General features: G+C 50.6%; 1 protein-coding gene across 2 annotated transcripts; it reads right to left on the bottom strand.

Annotated features, from left to right (window-relative positions):
- Window positions 1-398: 398 nt before the first annotated feature.
- ARMC1 (armadillo repeat containing 1) lies at window positions 399-19,591 on the bottom strand. Of its 2 annotated transcripts, none has more exons than XM_054179144.1 (7): window positions 19,441-19,591; window positions 16,284-16,488; window positions 13,028-13,119; window positions 4,780-4,969; window positions 1,979-2,095; window positions 1,826-1,900; window positions 399-1,587 (listed from the first exon to the last, which is right to left on the bottom strand). In XM_054179144.1, the coding sequence occupies exons 2-7, from the start codon at window positions 16,473-16,475 to the stop codon at window positions 1,396-1,398; spliced, it is 858 nt and encodes a 285-aa protein (XP_054035119.1). In that variant the 5' UTR covers window positions 16,476-16,488; window positions 19,441-19,591; the 3' UTR covers window positions 399-1,395. The 2 variants fall into 2 exon arrangements, with proteins under 2 accessions (XP_054035119.1, XP_054035110.1); XM_054179135.1 differs by having other exon boundaries at window positions 16,284-16,485.
- Between the last annotated feature and the right edge of the window lie 259 nt (window positions 19,592-19,850).

Below are 19,850 nucleotides of genomic sequence, written 5' to 3'. Positions count from 1 at the left end.
ACAGGGATGAACATTATCACAAACACCACACAAAAGCATTGTATGATGAGCTGGATACCATTATTTAGAGGTTGCTAACAACATTACTTACAGGCTGACACCATTTAGAGCTCTCAGCTGCCTTTCCCTGGTGCAGCTAAGCAGCAGTGGCACCGCGGGTTTCAAGCCCTGTGCACTGAATGCTCTCAGGCACACACCCAGGGCTCACCAGCGGCTCACAGATGGTTGTTACTCTCTACCAACAGAAGTTTTGCTTTCATTATCACTTTCTGCTCACAGAAATCACCAAGGAAACCCTCACACCTAGGCTATAAAGGTAAAGCCATTGGTTTGCAGGTGTTTTGCAGTCTCATCAGGAACAGTAATGAACAGGTCAGATTTGTTAGGGGGAAAAAAATCAATCAAAGTAGAAGGGGTTACAGTCACAATCTCTGTGTGGCACTGTGGCAATAGAAGCATTCAGCTCGGCTTTCTTCTTCAAGTTTCAGTTCCCATTAACCATCTGCTAACAGCAAACACCATTTCTTACCCAAACACAGCCCCCACCCCTCTCTTCTGCAGGCAGAGCTGCACTGGGTCATCAGCACCACAGCTTTTCAGCTCCAGTCTCCCCAGCTAGCAGGAGAGCAGTCAGTGGTATTGGTTAGTTACACATCTAGCACTCACACCCATCCTCACAAACACATGCTGCTTTATTCACTGTACAACATCTGTACACACAGCTGTGTCCAGGCAATCCCTTACTCCTTCATCTTAAGCACTCCAATGGCTAAGGGTAGGCTGGAAAACAATTCAGTACAGAGGGAAGGGTTCTAAGGTTCAAGCCTGTAGTGATTTGAGTTGAAGAGCAAAGAGGGGAAGGTGATGCTCAGGCAGTGAGCAAAAACTAAAGGAAATAAAAGCAAAGAGAGGCAGACTGCATTTTTAATCTGGAGTCAGGATCTATAAAATGAAACAAAAGAAGGTTAGTCCCAAAGGGATGAGGAAATAAAAAGAGGATTTTGTTTAATACACAACTAGAGCTCTCCAGAATTTTCTTCCATAGAGGCCCTGGGAGTTGAGCTAAGCAGCCTCTCCCTCAGGGGTGCTCCTTGTGAAGCCAAACTTAAAGCTCTATGGACATTTGGTATGGAAGAGTGGACCCAGTTTTGAGAAGTGAAGCAATAAAACCTTACAGAACAACAACTGAAAGAGATTTGCTTGGAGGCCTCTGTCCTCTGACCCCTGTGCCATCAGGCTAAATGTCCAATAAAATGTCAAATTGCAGCATACTTTTGCTTAACCTAAAACTCCTGGGATGGGTTATTGCAAATTGCACTTGGCAGCTCCACCACAGCCATGGCAAACTGGCCCCCTCTCGGTTCAGCCACACAGTCTCTGAACACCAAACCCAAGTCACCAGTAGAAAGATCTTGATAGGAAGTTTGCTGCTGTGCTGAGCCAGCTGGCTGCACCCTCGGGGTGTGACCCAACACGGGACACTGCTTTGTCCTGCTCCTTCGTGGGGCTTTCGTCCTCGGGCAGGTACTCCGGGAGGTCTGTGTTCTGCTCCACTTCCACAGGGGTGTCTTGGAACGGGACCAGCATCTGATCAGACACAACAGGGTCAAGTTATGGCCAGTGCTGTCGGTTAGCAACTGATGGAAGCACTTGGTTAAAGTGCACACCCACGCCTGGAGTACTGGGGTCATTTCCAGGCTCCTCACTACAAGTGAGGGGCTGGAGCAGCCAGAGGAGGGCAACAGAGGTTAGGGGCACAAAGGCACTGGCATTAAAGACACAGCCAAGGGTACACAATCAGTCCTCAGCGAGATCCACATCTTACCTCCTCACCACTCTCACTCTTCACCACTTGCTGAGCCTTCATGACTTTGGTGGATGCTATGGCCGTGGCCAGGGCCTGCAAGCAGACAAAGCCAAGAGCTCAGCGCGGCAGCAGGCGGCGGCGCCAGGGGCTGGAGGGCTCTGGGGCACTCACCTCCGCCTTCAGGTCTGAGCGAATTCGGACCACACACCTCTGGACAGCCATTTGAAAGGTAAAGCTGATAACACCTTTGATCTTCAGCAAGGCTTCTTCACAGAGGTTCCTTCGAGACTGCAAAGCAAACAGAACAGCTTCCCAGTGAAGTGCTTCCAGAGAGCACCACGGGCAAATGCTCACCACAGGGTGCCCAGGAGCGTGGACGTCTGAGGGCAGCTGGTGACTCAGCTGGGGTTTTGTAAAGGCAAAACTGAGATTCACATTTTAGTGCAGAGATACCAGACTGCCTTGCCACAGAAAACCCAAAAGTGCTTACACTTTAGAAGTGGAAGAAGGATGGAATCAACTGTAAGTAATGAGAGGAAAGTGCTGAAAAGCAAAGAATGTTTTTCTCCGTCTGATCAGCTAAACAGTCCCCTCTGGTTAGGCTGTGAGTGACTCAAGTGCTCATTGATGAGTAGTTAGTGTGTAAGTTGCTATTTATCAGACACCTTGCCTCCATCCTGACTGAATGCATCAAAGCAGCTGCTCTGCCCTTCAGCTGCCTCACCCCTGGCAGCTCGCAGACATCGCTGAACTCTCATTTCAGCCAGGGAAAATCTCTGGCTGATAACCCACAGAGCGCTGCGGTTACAGCAAGTGACATCTCCTGCTGTGCTCCAGCATCCCTGACCTGTGCTCCCTGCATCTGCTCTACATTAGCTTACAACGTTCACAGAGTCACAGAGTGGCTTGGGTTGGAAGGGACCTTCAAGACCATCCAGTTCCAAGCCCCCTGCCATGGGCAGGGACACCTCCCATCAGACCCCGGAGGGGTTTCAAAGCTGTGGAGGTGTGGTGCTGAGGGCCATGGTTTAGTGGTGACCTGGCAGTGCTGGGCTAAGGGCTGGAACTGATGAGCTGAAAGGTCTCTTCCAACCAAACTGATTCTGGGATTCCATGAAACTAAACTCACACAATCCCACCCTGAAACAACAAACAACCTTTCTCCTGCTGCCCTGAGGCAATCGATATCTACTGTTTGAGGTTTCAAAATCCACAGGCCTTTGGGGGACCTGCAGCCATCCCCACCAGCAGCTTCCTGCTCCAAATCCAAATGGCAGAGCACAGGTGGCTGTGGACAGCTCTGTTTGCTTATTGCACCCCTTCAGACCACTCTGTGCTACCCAAATAGTCTTTGCTTGATAAGCAGGGAATAAACTCCTGAATGAAACAAAGCTGCTTCTATTGTTCACATCCTTCATCATCCTCCCACTCCCACTTCAAGCAGCATTACACTGCTGGGTGGGCACCTGGAGAATCACCAGCACTTCTTTCATCATCTGATGAAACACAGAGCTATGGACAGCAGCCACCCCCAGGCAGATTTTCATATTCTTCAGCAACCAGCAAAGAAAACATAGTGGAGAGCTCAAGGCAGCTACAGAACCTCAGCTCTGCTCTCTGGAGGACCAAAATACCATAGAATCATTTAGGCTGGAAAAGGCCTGAAGTTGTGCCAGGGGAGGGTTAGGCTGGAGATTAGGAAACATTTCTTCACTGCAAGAGTGGTCAGGGATTGGCACAGGCTGCCCAGGGAGGTGGTGGAGCCCCCATCCCTGGAGGTGTTCAGGAAACCTGTGGCCATGGCACTGGGGCCATGGTGGGGTTGGGTTGATGGTTGGACTCAGTGACCTTGGAAGCCTTTTCCAACCCAAACAATTCCACGGTTCAAGGATACCTGTGGACAAAGAAATCAACTACAAGCTTAACAAACAACCCCAACTTAGCAGCAGACAACTGACTAAAACAACTTGAGAGGAGCAACACCACCCCTGGTGTCACCATAGCACTGCCTTTTCTACACAGAGCAAGTGCTGGGAGGACAAAAAGCGCAGCCAAAACCATCTCCTTTGTATGAAGTGAGCTGGAGCAGCTTCTTACTGCTACAGGAATGAAGCCTGGTCTCCTGCAAAGAGTGCTGCTGATAAAGTGGAGCCTCTGGACACGCTTACTCGGCAAAATGAGAAGCAACAAAGCAGAGGATCAGGTTTGATCAGTTAAAAATGGGCAGAAAACTGAAGACGCAGAGTCCGGAGGGCACTTGTGGCTGAGGCGCCGGAAGAGCCGAGGCGCGGCGTGGCAGCCGGGAGAGGCAAACATGGCCCTGGGCTGTGATCTGCAGGGGCAGGGCAGATAAATCCATGCAAGTTATCCTGACATCACAGAAAGCCTCAGTGAGGCCTCATTAACTCAAATGCCATTCTGGTCACTACAGTAGAAAAGATTTCCCAGACAATGAAAAGATGCAGCCAAGCCAGCTCAGAGACACCCGAGCACTTGGAGATGGAGAGCAAGGAAAAGCCCCAGCAGAGGCTGCAATCACCCAGAAACAGGAGGAGCTTGGGGTTACTTCACAGAATGGTTTGGAAAGGGACCTTAAAGATCAGCCAGTTCCAACCCCCTGCCATGGGCAAGGATGCCTCCCACTGCACCAGGGTGCTCGAGGCCTCATCCAACCTGACCTCAAACACCTCCGGGGAGGGGGCATCCACAACTGGAGCAGGGCAGCTCTAGGCTGGACATCAGGAGGAAGTTCTGCACAGTGAGGGCGGCGAGACACTGGAGCAGGTTGCCCAGGGAGGCGGTCGAGGCCCCATCCCTGGCAACATTCACGATGGACTTGACGAGGCCCTGAGCAGCCTGCTCTGGTTGGAGGTGTCCCTGGTGAACGCAGGGGGCTTGGACTAGAGGGCCCGTGAGGCTCCTTGGCAGCCCGGCGCGCTGTGGTGCGCCTGCGGCGGCAGGGCTCTGCTCACCGAGTCGTCCAGGCCGTCGATGTGCAGCACCACGGTCTTGGCGCGCTTGTTGGTGCTGCCCAGGAAGAACTGCGCTTTCCGCCGCCGGTAGTTCAGCTCCGTCACGCTCTCCGCCTCCGACAGGCTGGAGGCCTGCAGGAGATCGTACACTTCAGAAGCCAAAAGTTTAGTCTCCCCTGGGGTAGTGGTCCTGAAAGGAGACAGAGAGACAGGAGAAAGGGATCAAGGTTTGGGAACAGAATCATCCTGGAAGGATTTGGGCTGGAAGGGAGCTCCACAGGTCGCCCAGCCCAACCCCCCCGGCTGGATATCAGCCCAAAGGGATTATTCAGACCTCAGCATTAGTTTCCTTTGGCATCCGATGGCAATTCATTCACATTCTGTCACTTCCTGTTCAAGGCAATTCATTCACATTCTGTCACTTTCTGTTCAAGGTCTGGGGGAGATTTTCCAGGCAGAGCCTACAACTACCACAACGAGGGACAGCTTTTGGAGACACTAAGAAACTGACCCACCACACCAATCCTGCCCACATCAAGTGATGCACGGCAGAGGACATTCTGAGGGGCAAGCTGAACTGGAGTGAACTAAGCAGACATTGACATGCCTCCATCCCAGCTGCAGCACCCCTGTGTTAGCAGCTGAGGGAACTGGGGTGGTTTAGTCTGGAGCAAAGGAGGCTGAGGTGAGAGCTTGGACAGGGCACTAGGCAGTATCATTGAGGTTCCCTTTCCCAGGCAAGGTTGGACCAGAGGTTCTCTCAAGGTCCTTTCCAACCTGGGCTGCTCTACTGTTCCATGCCCAGTGCTCTGCTCCCCTGCCAGGGCATTGGCTGTCCCTAGTTAGAGCAGAGTAACAGTTGGTGAAGCTGGTTACCAACTCTGTCAGAGGCAGTAACATCTTTCCATCACTTCAGCAGGATTCAGAAGATGGCTGTTAGAAACCCAAACCTTTAATTTTCACTGTCTTCTTGAATTCCTGTCATCCTAGATTGCTGCCTGTCCTTCCATCATCTTCACCCAAGGCTGGCTGTATAAGCAATGAGCACAGGATCCAAGTGCCATGTGCTGTATCTGTCAGAAGACACAAGAACTAGTTCCCATCTTCTCCACCCTTCACAGTAACTTTGTGAACAGGCTCCAGCTCCTGCAGAGGTTTTATTAGCACCACAAGACATGAGCAAAGCTCAGCCCATGGGGAGGAATAATGCTAGGCACCAGCACGGGCTGGAGGCTAACCAGCCAGAAAGCAGCTTGGCAGAGAAGAACCTGAGGGTGCTGGTGGACACCAGGTTGAAGCTGGACCCACCATATGCCAAAGAAGGGCAATGTGTCCTGGGCTGGAGTAGTAGGAGTGCAGCCAACACGTTGAGTGAGCTGATTCTCCCTCCCTGGAGGTGTCCAAGGCCAAGTTGGATGGGGCCTTGAGCACCCTGTTCTAGTGGAAGGTGTTCCTGCCCATGGCAGGGGGTTGGAACTGGATGATCTTGAAGGTCCCTTTCAACCCAAACCCTTCTATGAACCCTGTCCCTACCGAGGCAACACCTTGAGTACTATGTCCAGGTCAGGGCTGCCCTGAACACAAGAGATATGAGCATGTTGGAGAGTCCAGCTAAGGGTTAAGAAGATGATTAAGGGGCTGATGAGAGGCTGATAGAGCTGGGACTGCTCATATTGATCCTGCTTCCCTAGGATCCCAACTAGTGATGTTTCCAACCATCATTTTCCTTCCATTATGAACCTAAAAGTAGCAGCTGCACTGAAGGTAGCATCCTGCAGGACACCAGAAGTGCAAGCAGAATGTGATGGCTTGGCACCAACTCTGGCTAAATGCAGGTGGATTAGAAACCTTCAAACACACTTGGCAGAGATTGATCATTTGATTGAATTATAGTTAACAAATGGATATCCATAGCCACCATGCCTGAAGGCCACTGCTGGGCTTGTTTCCAGGTGACCAACTCCTTTCAGAGCCCTTTCATCCTAGAGGCAAGGACAGAAATTGTCTCCAGCAGCAAGTGAAGGGAGCAGCAAAGCTGCACAGAATTGCTGCATGCTGCAAGGAGGGGGGGTGGGAAGTCACTAATCCCTGATTCTAGAAGAGAGACACAGTGATTGACATGGATTTGATGAAAACTTTGAGCATGAATGACAAGCCTAAAGAAAGAGCAGGGTATTAGAGAAAAAGCAATCTGCTTCCAGACAGTTATCTGATCTGGCTGGGCTTTTTCTGGCTGTTCTGCTCCAGTGCCAGGGCAAGGCTCCCTCTTATCTCCGAGAATGCTGCTCTTTCTTGTGAGCTTTTAGGGCATGCCATGGTAGGGTGGGCTCCCAAGCATATGGCTCTCTCCTGACTCATTCCAGGCACCAAGCAAGTCCCTTGAAAAGGACCTGGAAAAGAGCATTACCTCAGTGCACAGCTCCTCACACTCCCAGGGTGGTGTTAGCACCATGCTGGCAGTCAGAGCACACCTCCAGCCCAGCACAACCAGCTAACAGCAGCTGACTGAAAGCATCAGCACCTGCTCTGTAAGAGTCACAAAGCTCAACAATAACACAGCACTATCCTTATGCTGGCCAACAACACATCCCACAATCCCAGCACAGTGGGGGTGGAAGGGACCTCTGGAGCTCATCCAGTCCAACCCCTGCTCAAGCAGGGCACCCACAGCAGCCTGCCCAGGAGCACAGTGGCCAGGGGGGATTGGAAGCTCTCCAGAGGAGACTCCACAACCCCTCTGGGCAGCCTGCTGCAGGGCTCCAGCACCCTCACACCAGGAAGTTCAGGTGGAACCTCCTGGGCTCTGATTTGTGCCCACTGCCCTTTGTCCTGTCGCTGGATAGCACTGAGGAGAGTCTGGCCCCAGCCTCTTGCTCCTCCCACAGGTCCTTTATCTCTTGCTGAGCATTGCTCAGATCCCCTCTGGGGCTGTTCTTCTCCAGACTCAACAGCCCCAGGGCTCTCAGCCTTTCCTCCTCACAAGTGCTCCAGGCCTCTCAGCATCTCTGTAGCCCCAACCTAGCAATGGGTTAACAAGAGGAAAAACCATTCAGAGGTGTAGAACAGGAACAACAACAGAACCTGTAGGACTGAGCAAGTCTGAAGCTGCTGGAGCACTCTAGATCTCCAAATCCAGTTCCCAAGCAGCTGGACTGCTCCATGACCCTACCCACAGCCCCAGTCAGCTGTGCTGTGTGACTGTCTGTGGTTTAGAGCAAGATGGATGTTCTGAAGACTGCTGAAAACAAACAAACCAAAGGCTCAGCATCAGCTGTGAGCAAAATCACAGCCCAGGCCCTTCAACTGCTGCAAAACCAGTGCCTGTGATACCATCTGAGACACTGAGCTGAGCAATTACCCAGCTCAGAACACCTCCCTGAGCCATCCCATTGTCCTCTGACCAGCAGAGAAGCCACTCTCAAGACTGGGCTAACAGATTTGAACAGGAGCCATATGTCCAACCCAGCTCCTCAGCTCATTTGGTTCAACTCCTGCTATTTATATGCTAAGTGGAAGATCAGCTCCTGCTCTTCCACAGCTTGCCATCTACCATATGGACATACTCTCCAGTTCTGAAGAAATAAATCAATGCCATAACTCAACTCCACTGGCTTCAGAGGAGACATTGGTTAGACAAGAGCCTGCACAACAGACACCAGCTCCATGCTGAATTTCACAGGAGCTGGCTCCAGCAGCCTGCCTGCTAATGAACAGTGAGCACTTCATGGGTTTAGAGGGCAGAAGTCATCTCTGTTTTCTGGCTTCAACAAATTGCAGCAGGGTTAAAAGTAGCATCTTGAGGCTAATGACTCCCTCTGGTCCTTCCCAGTGGAAGAAATCAAACACTGGCATCAAAAAGGCAGCCCTACCTGGGAGCAGGGAGGAATGAAGCTGTGCTGAAGCATTCTAGGAACACCTTGAAGGAAGCCAAACCACTTCCTGTATTAGCAGCAGGCTAATGGCATGATAGGATCACAGGCTGGACTGGGTGGGAAGGGACCTTGCAAACTCATCTAGTCCAACCCCTGCACTCAGCAGGGACATCTGCAACTACAGCAGGTTGCTCAGAGCCCCAGACAACCTGACCTGCAATGGTGCCAGCCATGGGGCACCCCCCATCTCTGTGGGAAACCTGGGCCAGGCTCTCACCACCCCCAGTGCAAGCATTTCTTCCTTCTCTCCAGTCTGCATCTCCCTCTTTTAGTCCAAACCATCACCCCTTGGCCTGTCACAAGCCCTGCTAGACTGTCCCCAGCTTCCTTGTAGGGAGGCTCTGGAGGACACAGGAAAAAGCCTCAAGTTTTACCAGAGGAGGTTTAGCTTGGACACAAGGAATAAATTCTTCCTCAAAGGCATTGTCCAGGCCTGGCCCAGGCTGCCCAGGGCAGTGGTGGAGTCCCCAGCCCTGGAGGGGTGTCAAAGCTGTGGAGCTGTGGTGCTGAGGGCCATGGGTTGGAGGTGACCCTAATGACCTTGCAGGTCTTTTCCAGGTCCATGATGTCCTTGTCCTTTGCAGACCAGCACTGAAGTGTTCCAACCAGTCAGCAGCAGGAATGGCTAAGTGCAGGAAAGAGGAGAGGTTTCCAGGCTATTTCAGTGTTATCACAGAGCCAGTTAGGATGTGGCAACCTCCTCCTCCTCAGATATCCCTTGCATTGATTCATGGCTTTTGCCCTGCCTTCCCCCAAGCATCTCCTCCCTTCCCATAAAGGAGAGCCAGGAGAATTTCCCACAGCCCCCCTGAGCCTGCATCCCTGCTACTGCACTGCAGCAAACACCACCTGAGATACTGGATGGCTCTTGGGGTCAGATCATAAAACTTTGCTGCTTTCCAACAAATAATTAATGTTTCCAAAGGCCCTGGTAATTAAGATCATCACAAATTGCAACTGAGGCAGAAGTGGGCAGTGAAGAGACTGGATGGATCTTACCAGATCTGCAAGGGACTCTAATTAACCACATATTAATTGCCCTAATCTTCTTAGGCAAGTAATAAATTGGAAGAGCTGATTAATGCCCTGGATTTAGTTCAGCTTGTTAGAGCTGACAGCCTGGCAAAGGAAGGCTGTCTTGAAAGGCTCTTTTAGCTGAGTAATTGGGATTTGACTCTCCATGAGCAGCTCTGCAGGACATTGACTCTTCAGCAGTTGGTGTTTTTAAGCCAGGTTAGACTTCAGCAGCATCACTGAGCTGCTCAGCAGCATCACCCCCCAAAAATCAACCACCCAACCATGAACTTGGAGCTCTGCTGTCCATCAAAAGCCACCCTCACTCTGAACACAAATTAGCATATTTCCTTGCAGGCTAGAAATCCTAATTAATTTGAATTCCAGAAGCTGCTAATGACTCTTTATCAAGTCCATAAGGACACATTAAGCCCTCCACACAATTCCTGAAGCCAGCAGCCAGACCAGTTTCCAATATTAAATCACTGCTGGAACACAACAAAGCACCATTCTCCAGCCAGCCTCAGCTTCTCCTCTCCTCCTTACCTCCCTGCACCAGCACTTCCACCAGCCTCAACTTACAGAATCAGGTAATTGCTTTGGTTGGATTGGAGAAGCCCTCTGAGAGCATCAATCCCAACCATCAACTCACCACCATGGCCATCAAACCATGGCCCCAAGTGCCATGGCCACAGGCTTCTTGAACCCCTCCAGGCATGGGGACTCCACCACCTCCCAGGGCAGCCTGTGCCAATCCCTGACCACTCTTGCAGCAGAGAAAGTTTTCCTAATCTCCAACCTGAACCTGCCCTGGGGCAATTTCAGGCCAATTCCTCTCCTATCCCCTGATACTACAGAGAAGAGACCAATCCCCAACTCATCCCAGCCTCCTTGTCCTCTCCTCCTTACCTCCCTCCACAATACCTGTACACACACAGGTGCTTGGTCACCTGGAGTGACAGCCTGGGGACAGGAGCAAAGCAGAGGAGGATTTCCTGCTCAGCAGGGGATGAACAGGTGGCACTCCAGTGCAGCTCCCACCCTCAGCAGTTTAAGAAAGAAAGAGGACTGCACCTTCAGGATGAAGAGTTCAGACACCATCATCTTCTCCCATGAGCTGTGAAATCCTTGCAACCAAAGGATCCTGGCCTGTTTCTGGGGCTCCCATGTACTACTACAAGAAACCAGAAGCAGCAAACCAGCTCCAACTATTTTCCAGTTGAAGGCAAGAGAGCCCTGGAATTCTAAACAGGCTCTTGACTTGGCCAGCACAGCATCAGCTCAGTGCTGCTCAACATCAACTTAACCCTGAAATATGACAAATATTCAGCCTGTGACTTCTCTCTGTACTCAGGAGCTGCACTGCACTGCTTGGAGAGACAAGCACAGCTTTATCAGTGGCAGAAACAGCTTGTCACCATTCAGTACTGACCAAGGAAAGCCACTGGATGTTATCGAGTGAGAAGGGAGGGCAAGGGAACAGTGAAAGTTACAAAACTGCTGCTGAAAGGCAAAGATTCAGCCCCCAGGATGTGCTCCACTTGCCAAGAGCAAAGCAGCATTGGCTCCTGGGCTAGAAGATGCTGGGTTCTGTTTCACCTGAAAGAACACTGACAGAAGTTCTCTTCTCTTCCTAAGGTTTGTACTACATCACCCAGAAAATGATCTAAGCCCCAAACTAAATTGTGGACGTGAACAAGATGTTAAAGAGATGAGCCAGATAGGCAGAGTGGAAGACACAGCCTGAAGTCCTTCAGACCAATTTCCTGCTGAGATTCAGTTCAGAGCACTTCTGGTAAACTGCAGTCTCACCAGGAGCCAGAATGTGCAGGAGGTTGAGAGCCTGTTTCCTCCCCTACAAACCTCCTAGCACAAACCCACAACCCCAAACCACTTGGGTTCTGTGACAGAAATAATTCTATAGCTCTCTTCTCAGCACTTTCCTACCATCTTTCCCCATATTTCTGCAGGCAACACAAAGCTCAGCTTCAGCATTTCTTGTCAACATGAAAGGCTCAAATCCTGACAAGCCCATGACAAAGTCTTGTGCTGAAGATGCTATGTACTGAAATTTTCATGATCTCACACTCTCCAAATGTTACAAGCATACAAATCAAACCCATGCTCTTGCTCTTGCCAGAGAGCTTTCTAGAAGACACCTACAGGATTTCCAGTTCTTACTGACTCCTCTCCTCCTCTCTGAACCTTGCACTCTTTCAAGCCCTGAAATTGAAATGCAGGGGGGAAAAAAAAGTGTTGAAGAGATTGCCTTAAAATCCTTCAAACCAAAGGTTGAATGCTGCTGCCTGAGTGATGTTTGTCAGCTGCAGAGCTGAAGGACGTGGACTTGCTGGAGTGGGTCCAGGGAAGGGCCACAAAGATAACGAGGGGGCTGGAGCAACTCTGCTACGAGGACAAGCTAGGGGAGCTGGGGTTGTTCAGCCTAGAGAAGACTCTGGGAAGACCTAATAGCAGCCTTCCAGTACCTGAATGGGGCTCCAAGAAGGCTGCAGAGGGACCTCCAGAGGCCATCTAGTCCAAACCCCTCCTGCAGTCAGCAGGAACATCCTGCACTAGAGCAGGTTGCTCACAGCCCTGTGTGACCGTTTGACCAGCCTGACCTTGAAGATCTCCAGCCACAGGGCTTCAACTCCCTCCCTGGGCAACGTGTGGCAGTGTTCCACCAGCCCCATGGTGCAGAATGGGGTTGCAGAATCTGCTCTGCTCTCATTTCAAACCACTGCCTCTTGTCCTGTCTCTGCAGCCCTTTGCAAACAGTCCCTCTGCAGCCTTCTTGTAGCCCCTTCAGGTACTCAAAGGGCTCTATTAGGTCTCCCTGGAGCCTTCTCTTCTTCAAGCTGAACAATCCCACCTCCCTCAGCCTGTCCTCATAGCAGAGGTGCTCCAGCCTCCTGATCACCCAGTTCCAACCTCCCAGCAGCCCAGGTTGCTCAAGGCCTCACCCAGCCTTGCCTTGAACACCTCCAGGAAGGTGTTCAAGGCATAACCTCCCTGGGCAACCTGTTCCAGTGTCTCCCTACCCCCACTGTAAAGAATTTCTTCTTCATCTCCAGCCTAAATCTGCCCTCTTCAAACTTCAGCCCATTCCTTCCATCCTATCATTACAATTCCTCTGGTGCAGTGCAAAATGAGAGGCAGGAGCTGCTTGCAGCCACACAGCATCAACAGGGAAGAACACAGCATTAAATATTTGCTCCAAGAACTCCCAGTCAAGGTTTCATTTTGCATCAGAGCATTGAGTTTACAGTGTCTTGGGATCCAACAACCCCTTGCCAACTTACTTCTGGATTACATTCTGTAAGCTGAGCATCATCCCCAGTTCACTTTTCATCTTCTCTCTGTTGGCACGGCACTCGGCCAAGTAGCGGAGAGCCTGGAAGAGAGGAGGAGCACAGGAGATCAGCAGCACGCCCAGCACCTGCTCACTCAGCTGGGTGAGCTGACAGCTCACTGCAAAAGTCACAACACACTTGTAGGAAGAAGAGAAAGAGCATCATCACCTACTAGGAACATTTAACAACTGCTTTAGTCTCCTAAGTGCACAGGAAGCAGAGGATCTAATCGAGAAGCAAAAGGGGAGAGCTTGGCTTTGGTTAACCTGCTGAGGAAGTCTAAAGGACAATCTAACAGCTGCCTAGGGCTACTCAAAAAGCCTCTACAGAAGCAATGAACACAGGGAGCCAGCCACAAACTGCAGCCTGGGGAGTTCCAATCAGCTAGTAGTGTGTCTTCACTAGGTCCTTCTACACTGGAATCTAGTGGGACTGCAGGATCAAGGAGACAAAGCTGCCACTGACCTGACGGAGTGCTGGTGGCAGGCCCAATTCAAGCAGGAAGCTGAAGTGAATGACTTCCAGAAGTCCCTTCCAGCAAACATTTATGTCATTGGAGAACTAAAGTAACTGGCCCCATGCCTGGAGGGGTTTCAGAGCTGTGCAGATGTGGTGCTGAGGGACATGGGTTAGTGGTGACCTGGCAGTGCTGGCTTAAGGGTTGGACTTGATGATCCTGGAGGTCTGTTCCAACCCCTACCATTCTGTGGTTCTCTGATCTTAAAGGTCTCTTTCCATCAACATTCTTCTCTGTATTTTCATACACTATGCATCTGGTATGATTTCCATCAAGCTATGGGCTCCCCCAGCAGCAGCAAACTCAGCAGCAGCACCAAGTCTTTACTGTCCACAAGGAAGAGGCCCAAAATATTTATAAGCACCTGAAGACTCCATGCAGGAATAAGAACAAAAGCAGCAGCAAGTTACTTAGGTTTCTGTTATCCAGACCACAGTGTGACACTCTTTGGTTGCCCAAGGTTTTGTTCATTTGTCTTTCAAGGCAGACTCTTTGCACAAGCCCAGCCAGCAACACTCTATCTGCAGGATCTTCCTAAGATGGAGCTAAAGCAGCAGCCCTGTGTGAGACATCTCCCATGTCAATGCTGCCATGGCCTCAGAAGGACCCTCCAAAGGTGAGCTGTGCATTGTGCTTTGATCAGATGCAACAACTGCACCTGCAAACTCCTGCAAATACACACATGCAATGGTTTATAAAGTGGGCTTCTGACAGCAAGGTTCAGAAGAGCACAAAGCCTTCAAATACAGGCAGGTAATAGCTCTGCTGCTCAACAGCTGCTTTGAAAAGAACTCTCCCCCAGATGCCTTCAGGGAGAGAGCTGATGAGCTGGGGGTGTTCTCCATCAGCTGCAGCACACAGCAGGTAAGATCCAAGGCCTTCTGAGAAAGTCTGGCTGCTCTCTGGCATGACCAAAAGCCCAGCTGTCTTTTTTGCTGCTTCCTGACCGGGCTCAGCACCAAGGACTGCAGTTTCGAGATGCTGTGCATGCATTGCTTTTCTTTTCAGCTGGGGAGAAACACCTGAATGGCAGCTCTGAATAACCAGCTTCCAGATTAAGAAATGGATCCTCACTGGTGGAAAAAGCTGCTCAGTTTTGACTAGGCTGTGCTCAGGCACTTGGATGAGGATGTTATGTTGCTGGACACAGGGAAAAAACCTCTCTGAACAGCTAAGCCAAAATGCAAGCAGTCCCTTTGCCAGCTGTCCACCCCCTTCACACACAAACCTAACCTCCACCAAAGAAAGACCAAAATTAAAGTTATCAGAGCAACCAAAGTGACCTGCCCTAAGGGGTCCTATTCCCTCTGCTTCCCATGAGGGGATACAAAGTTGTGTCCCTTCAGAGAAGTGAGGTGATTGGTACCGATTCCATTGCAGCTTCCTGAGGGCAGGAGGAGGACTACTCTGGACTTTGGCTCAGCCTCTGCTCAGCTAAACACCTACCTTCACTTTAAGCTCCCAAGAGATTTCATCATCATCATCAACAGGAATATCTCCAGCCAGGAACATAAAAATATAGCATCAGTCTTAACAACAAGAGACACTTTTGATGTGTTACCAGTGCAATGGTCATGCAGTTCCTTCACAGGCCTCTGATTTAAAATTTCAGTCCAAATTTGAGAGTGGGGAAAGAAAGAAAGAAAGAAAGAAAGAAAGAAGCATTGTCTGGGCTATTGCTGGTTTAATTCACTTACAGCTTGGAAAACTTTTAGCATTTCAAGTGCACTGTAAAGAAGTCCTGGAATCAAAACCAAAGGAAAGCAGGAAAAAACCAAAAATCAGACAGAAGAGCTGGGCTGAAACTGCACATGGGGAGGAGAACAGCCTGAAAGATTCTACAAAGTATCAACAAGTTAAACAGAAAACTGTTATTCATGGCTTCCTTCAGAGAATGGTTTAGGTTGGAAGGGACCTTCAAGATCATCCAGCTCCCACCCCCTGCTGTGGTCAGGAACAACTCCCACCAGCCCAGGCTGCTCAAGGCCTCATCCAGCCTGGCCTTGAACACCCCCAGGAATGGGGGACCCACAGCCTCCCTGGGCAACCTGTGCCAGTGTCTCCCCACCCTCACTGGCAAGAATTTCTTCCTTATCTCCAGTCTCCATCTCCCCTATTCCCGCTCAAAGCCGCTGTCCCTCATCCTGTCACTCCAAGCCCTTGTGCAAAGTCCCTCCCCAGTTTTCCTGCAGCCACTTTCAGGTACTGGAAGGCTGCCCTAAGGTCCCCCTGGAGCCTTCTCTAGACTGAACAGCCACCACTCCCAGCCTGTCCCCATAAGGGAGGTGCTCCAGCCCCAGCAAGTATCGTTGTGGACTCCTCTGGACATTTGGAGTCGTTCTCTTCAGATTATTTATCATTTCAGCCATGGGAATTGCAGACTGGAAGTGTCTTACTGCTGAAAACCATTACACTAAGCAATCCCTTCCAAATGGAAGCACCTTCCTGACCAGAGAGGGGCCTACAAAACCAAACCAGAAAGACTTTCCCAGAGCCCTTAAATTCCCCTGGAACAATGTGTCACTGCTGGACAGCGTTTGAAGCCATGGTTTTCAAAGCACACATCAGGAGTATCAGCAGGACATAAGCCTGCTGATAGGGTTTGCTCTTTCACACTCTTACCTCTTTGAGAGCATACTGACAAAGTCAGAAGGTATCTTAGTGACAAAGAAAGATGAGAACACTTACTAGTAAAGCTGAATGAACAACCTGAGGGTTGGGATGGTCCAAAAAGAGAATAAGTCCTGGCAGGCATCCTTGATCCTGCACAATGGCCCTTCTGTTCAGGGGGTCAGCTGCCAGGTCTCGCAGTTGGTTAACCACAGAGAGGGCATCAGGCTCCTCACTCATCGTAGAATTCATTTCCTCTGCACCATGCATAGAGCAAAACCTGCTGGAAAACAGAAGAAACCATCACTAACAGCACAACATCTAGAGAATCAGGACTGGCTGGGCTGCAAAAGACCTTTAAGGTGATTGAGTCATTAGGATCTCAATAATGACCGAAATCATTAAGATGATAGAGTCAGAGAATGGTTATCCTCTGCCAAGGCTGGGGCTAAACCCTGGCCCTCAGCACCACGTCTCTGCCTCTCTGAAACACCACCAGGGATGGGGATTCAGCCACCTCCCTGAGCAGCCTGTGCCAGCCTTTGAGAACCTTTTCAGGGAAGCAGTTTCTTCCCATGTCCAACCTAGACCTCCTCCAGCACAATTTCAGGCCATTTCCTCTTGTCCTACCGCTTGTTCCTTGGCAGAAGAACCTGGAACCTGGCTCCAGCCTCCTTTCAGGGAGCTGTAGAGAGCAATGAGATCTCTCCTCAACCTCCTCTTCTCTACACTAAACACCCCCAGCTCCCTTAGCTGCTCCTCACCAGCCCTGTTCTCCAGGCCCTTCCCCAGCCTTGTTGCCCTTCTCTGGACAGGCTCCAGCATCTCATTGTCCTTCTTGGAGTGAGGACCCCAAACTAGACTCAGGATTCAAGGTGTGAATGGCCAGTACCATGTAGCCTATGCTTTTTCAGGCTACCTTTGCCTCAGCATTTGAAAGCCCCCAAAGTTCCATTTGTTAAAGAAGACAAACAAACACTTAAGGCAGAATCAGACCACAGCCAGCACATCTAAACTCAAAGCAGAAGGGGATGGAATTACCAGTTGCAGTGAGCACCATCACCTTGTCTGCTGTCAAGTCAAGCACAGGTAAAACCAAGCCCCAAAGGTACTGAGTTGTTAGAAGCATAAAAATAATGTGAAAAAAAGGACCAGAATTCCTGGAATGTGGCTGGAGCTGATGAGGAGGTGGATCTTGATAGCTGTAAACTGGAAACCTCAATTCCCACAGACAACTGGCAGGTTTGGCTAATGACACCTCAACCTGCTTCCTACAGCTCCTTCAGAGCAGTGAGCCTTTACAGCAGTGTGTCTGTGTCAGTCACAGAATCACCAAGCTTGGAAGAGACCTCAAAGATCATCAAGTCCAACCTGTCTCCACACACCTCATGACTAAACCATGGCACCAAGTGCCACCTCCAATCCCCTCCTGAACGCCTCCAGGGATGGTGACTCCACCACCTCCCTGGGCAGCCCTGAGAAATCCACTTCTCTCACAACAAGGCACCCTAGAAGCCTATAAACACCCATCTGCACCTACACCTGTAAAAACCAACAACAGCCGTTCCAGAGGACCTTCAGCAGCAACCAAACAATGCAGAAAAGCCAGCAAAAGGTTAACACTGCACCAAGAGCAGCAAACACTGCTTGGACCTGGATCTACAGACTAAATAACTGCCACACTCAAAGGCAAAAGGGGCTCAGAAAGTGGGTTTGGGTTGTTTCCTTTCCACTAGCACCCTCTGAATAAAAAGCAAGCAGGTCACATCGTGCTGCAGCTGAAGTCCAAGCCAACAGATCAGTTTCAAAGGAGACAAGTGTCAGCTTGAGTGTCGGATTGCAGAACTGTTTGATGAGGAGCAACCACTTCACAGGCAACAAAAGCCCAAGTTGATTCAGAGAAAATGCTACACCGTGGTGCAAACAACTAGTTTCCTTCAGAAGACTTATTATGGGTCCCTGAAATGACTACTCAATGCTCATTCTGGCCCTGCTGAGCCAGCCAGTGCCAAGTAACTTTTCCCAAGGCACAGAAGTGTGAGTAAATTGCAGTTAATTTGTGTTCTCTTCTTTTCCCTCTGCATAAAAATAACACTAATTAGGTTTCTAAGTGGTCACATCCTTCCAACATCATTTCCCAAGCACACATTGTTGTACAAACACTGCCTTGCTTCCTTACTGAAGGGAGGCCTCTCAGCAACACAAACCAATCAGACTCCTCAAACCCAAGCAGCCACAAATGTGCATTTTGGTTATGATAATTCCTGACATTTTCAGAGAAGGAAAAACGTTGTGGACCTCCACGTCGGTCCAGGAAAGCGGTGATGTGAAAAGTGAGGTGTCTCCAAGGTGCTTCTCTTGGCTACAAGTCCAAGAGATCAGCTGGGGGACACAGCAGCTCAGCCAATTAACAAGCATTTCTATCTCACAAGCAGATAATTAGAAATGTCGATTAAGTATTATCAATTACTTCCCAGAGTTCACAAAAGAACTTATTCAAAACTTATATCCAGTCAGTTGGGGAGCTGATGCCAACCCACCTCTGACCTCACTTCTGTGTCCCAAGCACTAGATCATTCCCACACCTCTCTCCCATCCCGATCACCTTTTCCCTGTTTCCTTCAAATCTCCTGAAAACCACAAAGCCAAATTTCACCTCCCTCCTACACCATTAAGTCACACTCATGCCCACCCCAGACTCTTCTCTCCTCAGCCACAACTGAAGTCTTTACCTTCTCCATCAGCTACAACAACCAATTCCATGAACTAGGAGCACAGGCATTTTTAAACGCTAAAAACAACTAAAGTGGTTAAAAAGATTCAAGAAGTTACCTTGAATTTGTAGGCCTAGCAAAGAAGTTAGCCACGTACCAGATCTTTTCTCCTCCCTGTAGCTTTGAGAACAAAGCTAAAGAAAGGCACTGCAGACCTCTCTGTCGATCTCTCTGCTTTGTGCTCTCACCGGGGAGGCTTCACACCTCCGCTGTCAGGCTGAGCCTTCTCTAAACGGCGGAGCTGACAGCCCAGCTGCGACAAGGCCCCGGGGCTCAGCTCCGGGGACCTTTATCCGGCGAAAGCACAACCTTCCAGCGACCGACTGACAGGAGCTCCGGGAGCCGGTTAGGCAGAGCGGGAGGCCCTCACCACCCCTCTTCCACGACCATCCAGCCCTTCCCCACCATCCCCCCCCTTTCCCGCCCACCGGCGCGGCCTGTTCCCCTCCCCAGCTTCGTACCGTCATCAAACACGTCTCCGACCGAGCAGCTCAGCCTCGGGCCCCCATGGCCCACGGCGGGCGACACGGCCTGCGGAGGACAACGGGAGAAGGCCGGAGGCAGAACCCGCCACTCACGCACCGCCCGCCGGGGCCCGCTCTGACCCCCACACCTCCCACCGTCCCGCAACGCGATTGGCCCACGCCCCTCTGCCACTCGTGGGGCTCTTTGTTCCTGGCGAGGCGTGATTGGCTACCGAGGGCTGCCGCGGTGCATGCCGGGAGCTGCAGTGCAGAGAGGCCCGCAGGGGAAGCCGGGCTCCTTCGGTCGCTTTGTTGTCTTTTTAATTACTTCTTTCCGTGGATTGTCACCGGCGGGATTCGAATTTACCGCTCAAGCAAGGTCTAAAGCGTGCTGTAAACCCATGTAG

This window comes from Dryobates pubescens, chromosome 3 (assembly GCF_014839835.1).
Source record: "Dryobates pubescens isolate bDryPub1 chromosome 3, bDryPub1.pri, whole genome shotgun sequence".
NCBI classification, from domain to species: domain Eukaryota; kingdom Metazoa; phylum Chordata; class Aves; order Piciformes; family Picidae; genus Dryobates; species Dryobates pubescens.
Note: the sequence above shows the minus strand (reverse complement) of the source record. Positions and strands in the feature narration are given on the sequence as shown.

What these genes read in the sequence shown, in the direction of transcription:
- ARMC1 (XM_054179144.1), bottom strand. Translation starts at nt 16,475, where the DNA reads ATGCATGGTGCAGAGGAAATGAATTCTACGATGAGTGAGGAGCCTGAT. An exon ending in GCTCAGACCTGAAGGCGGAG is followed by an intron (nt 1,901 to 1,978) that starts GTGAGTGCCCCA and finishes GTCTGCTTGCAG; the next exon opens with GCCCTGGCCACGGCCATAGC. An exon ending in AGAGTGAGAGTGGTGAGGAG is followed by an intron (nt 1,588 to 1,825) that starts GTAAGATGTGGA and finishes GTGTCTGATCAG; the next exon opens with ATGCTGGTCCCGTTCCAAGA.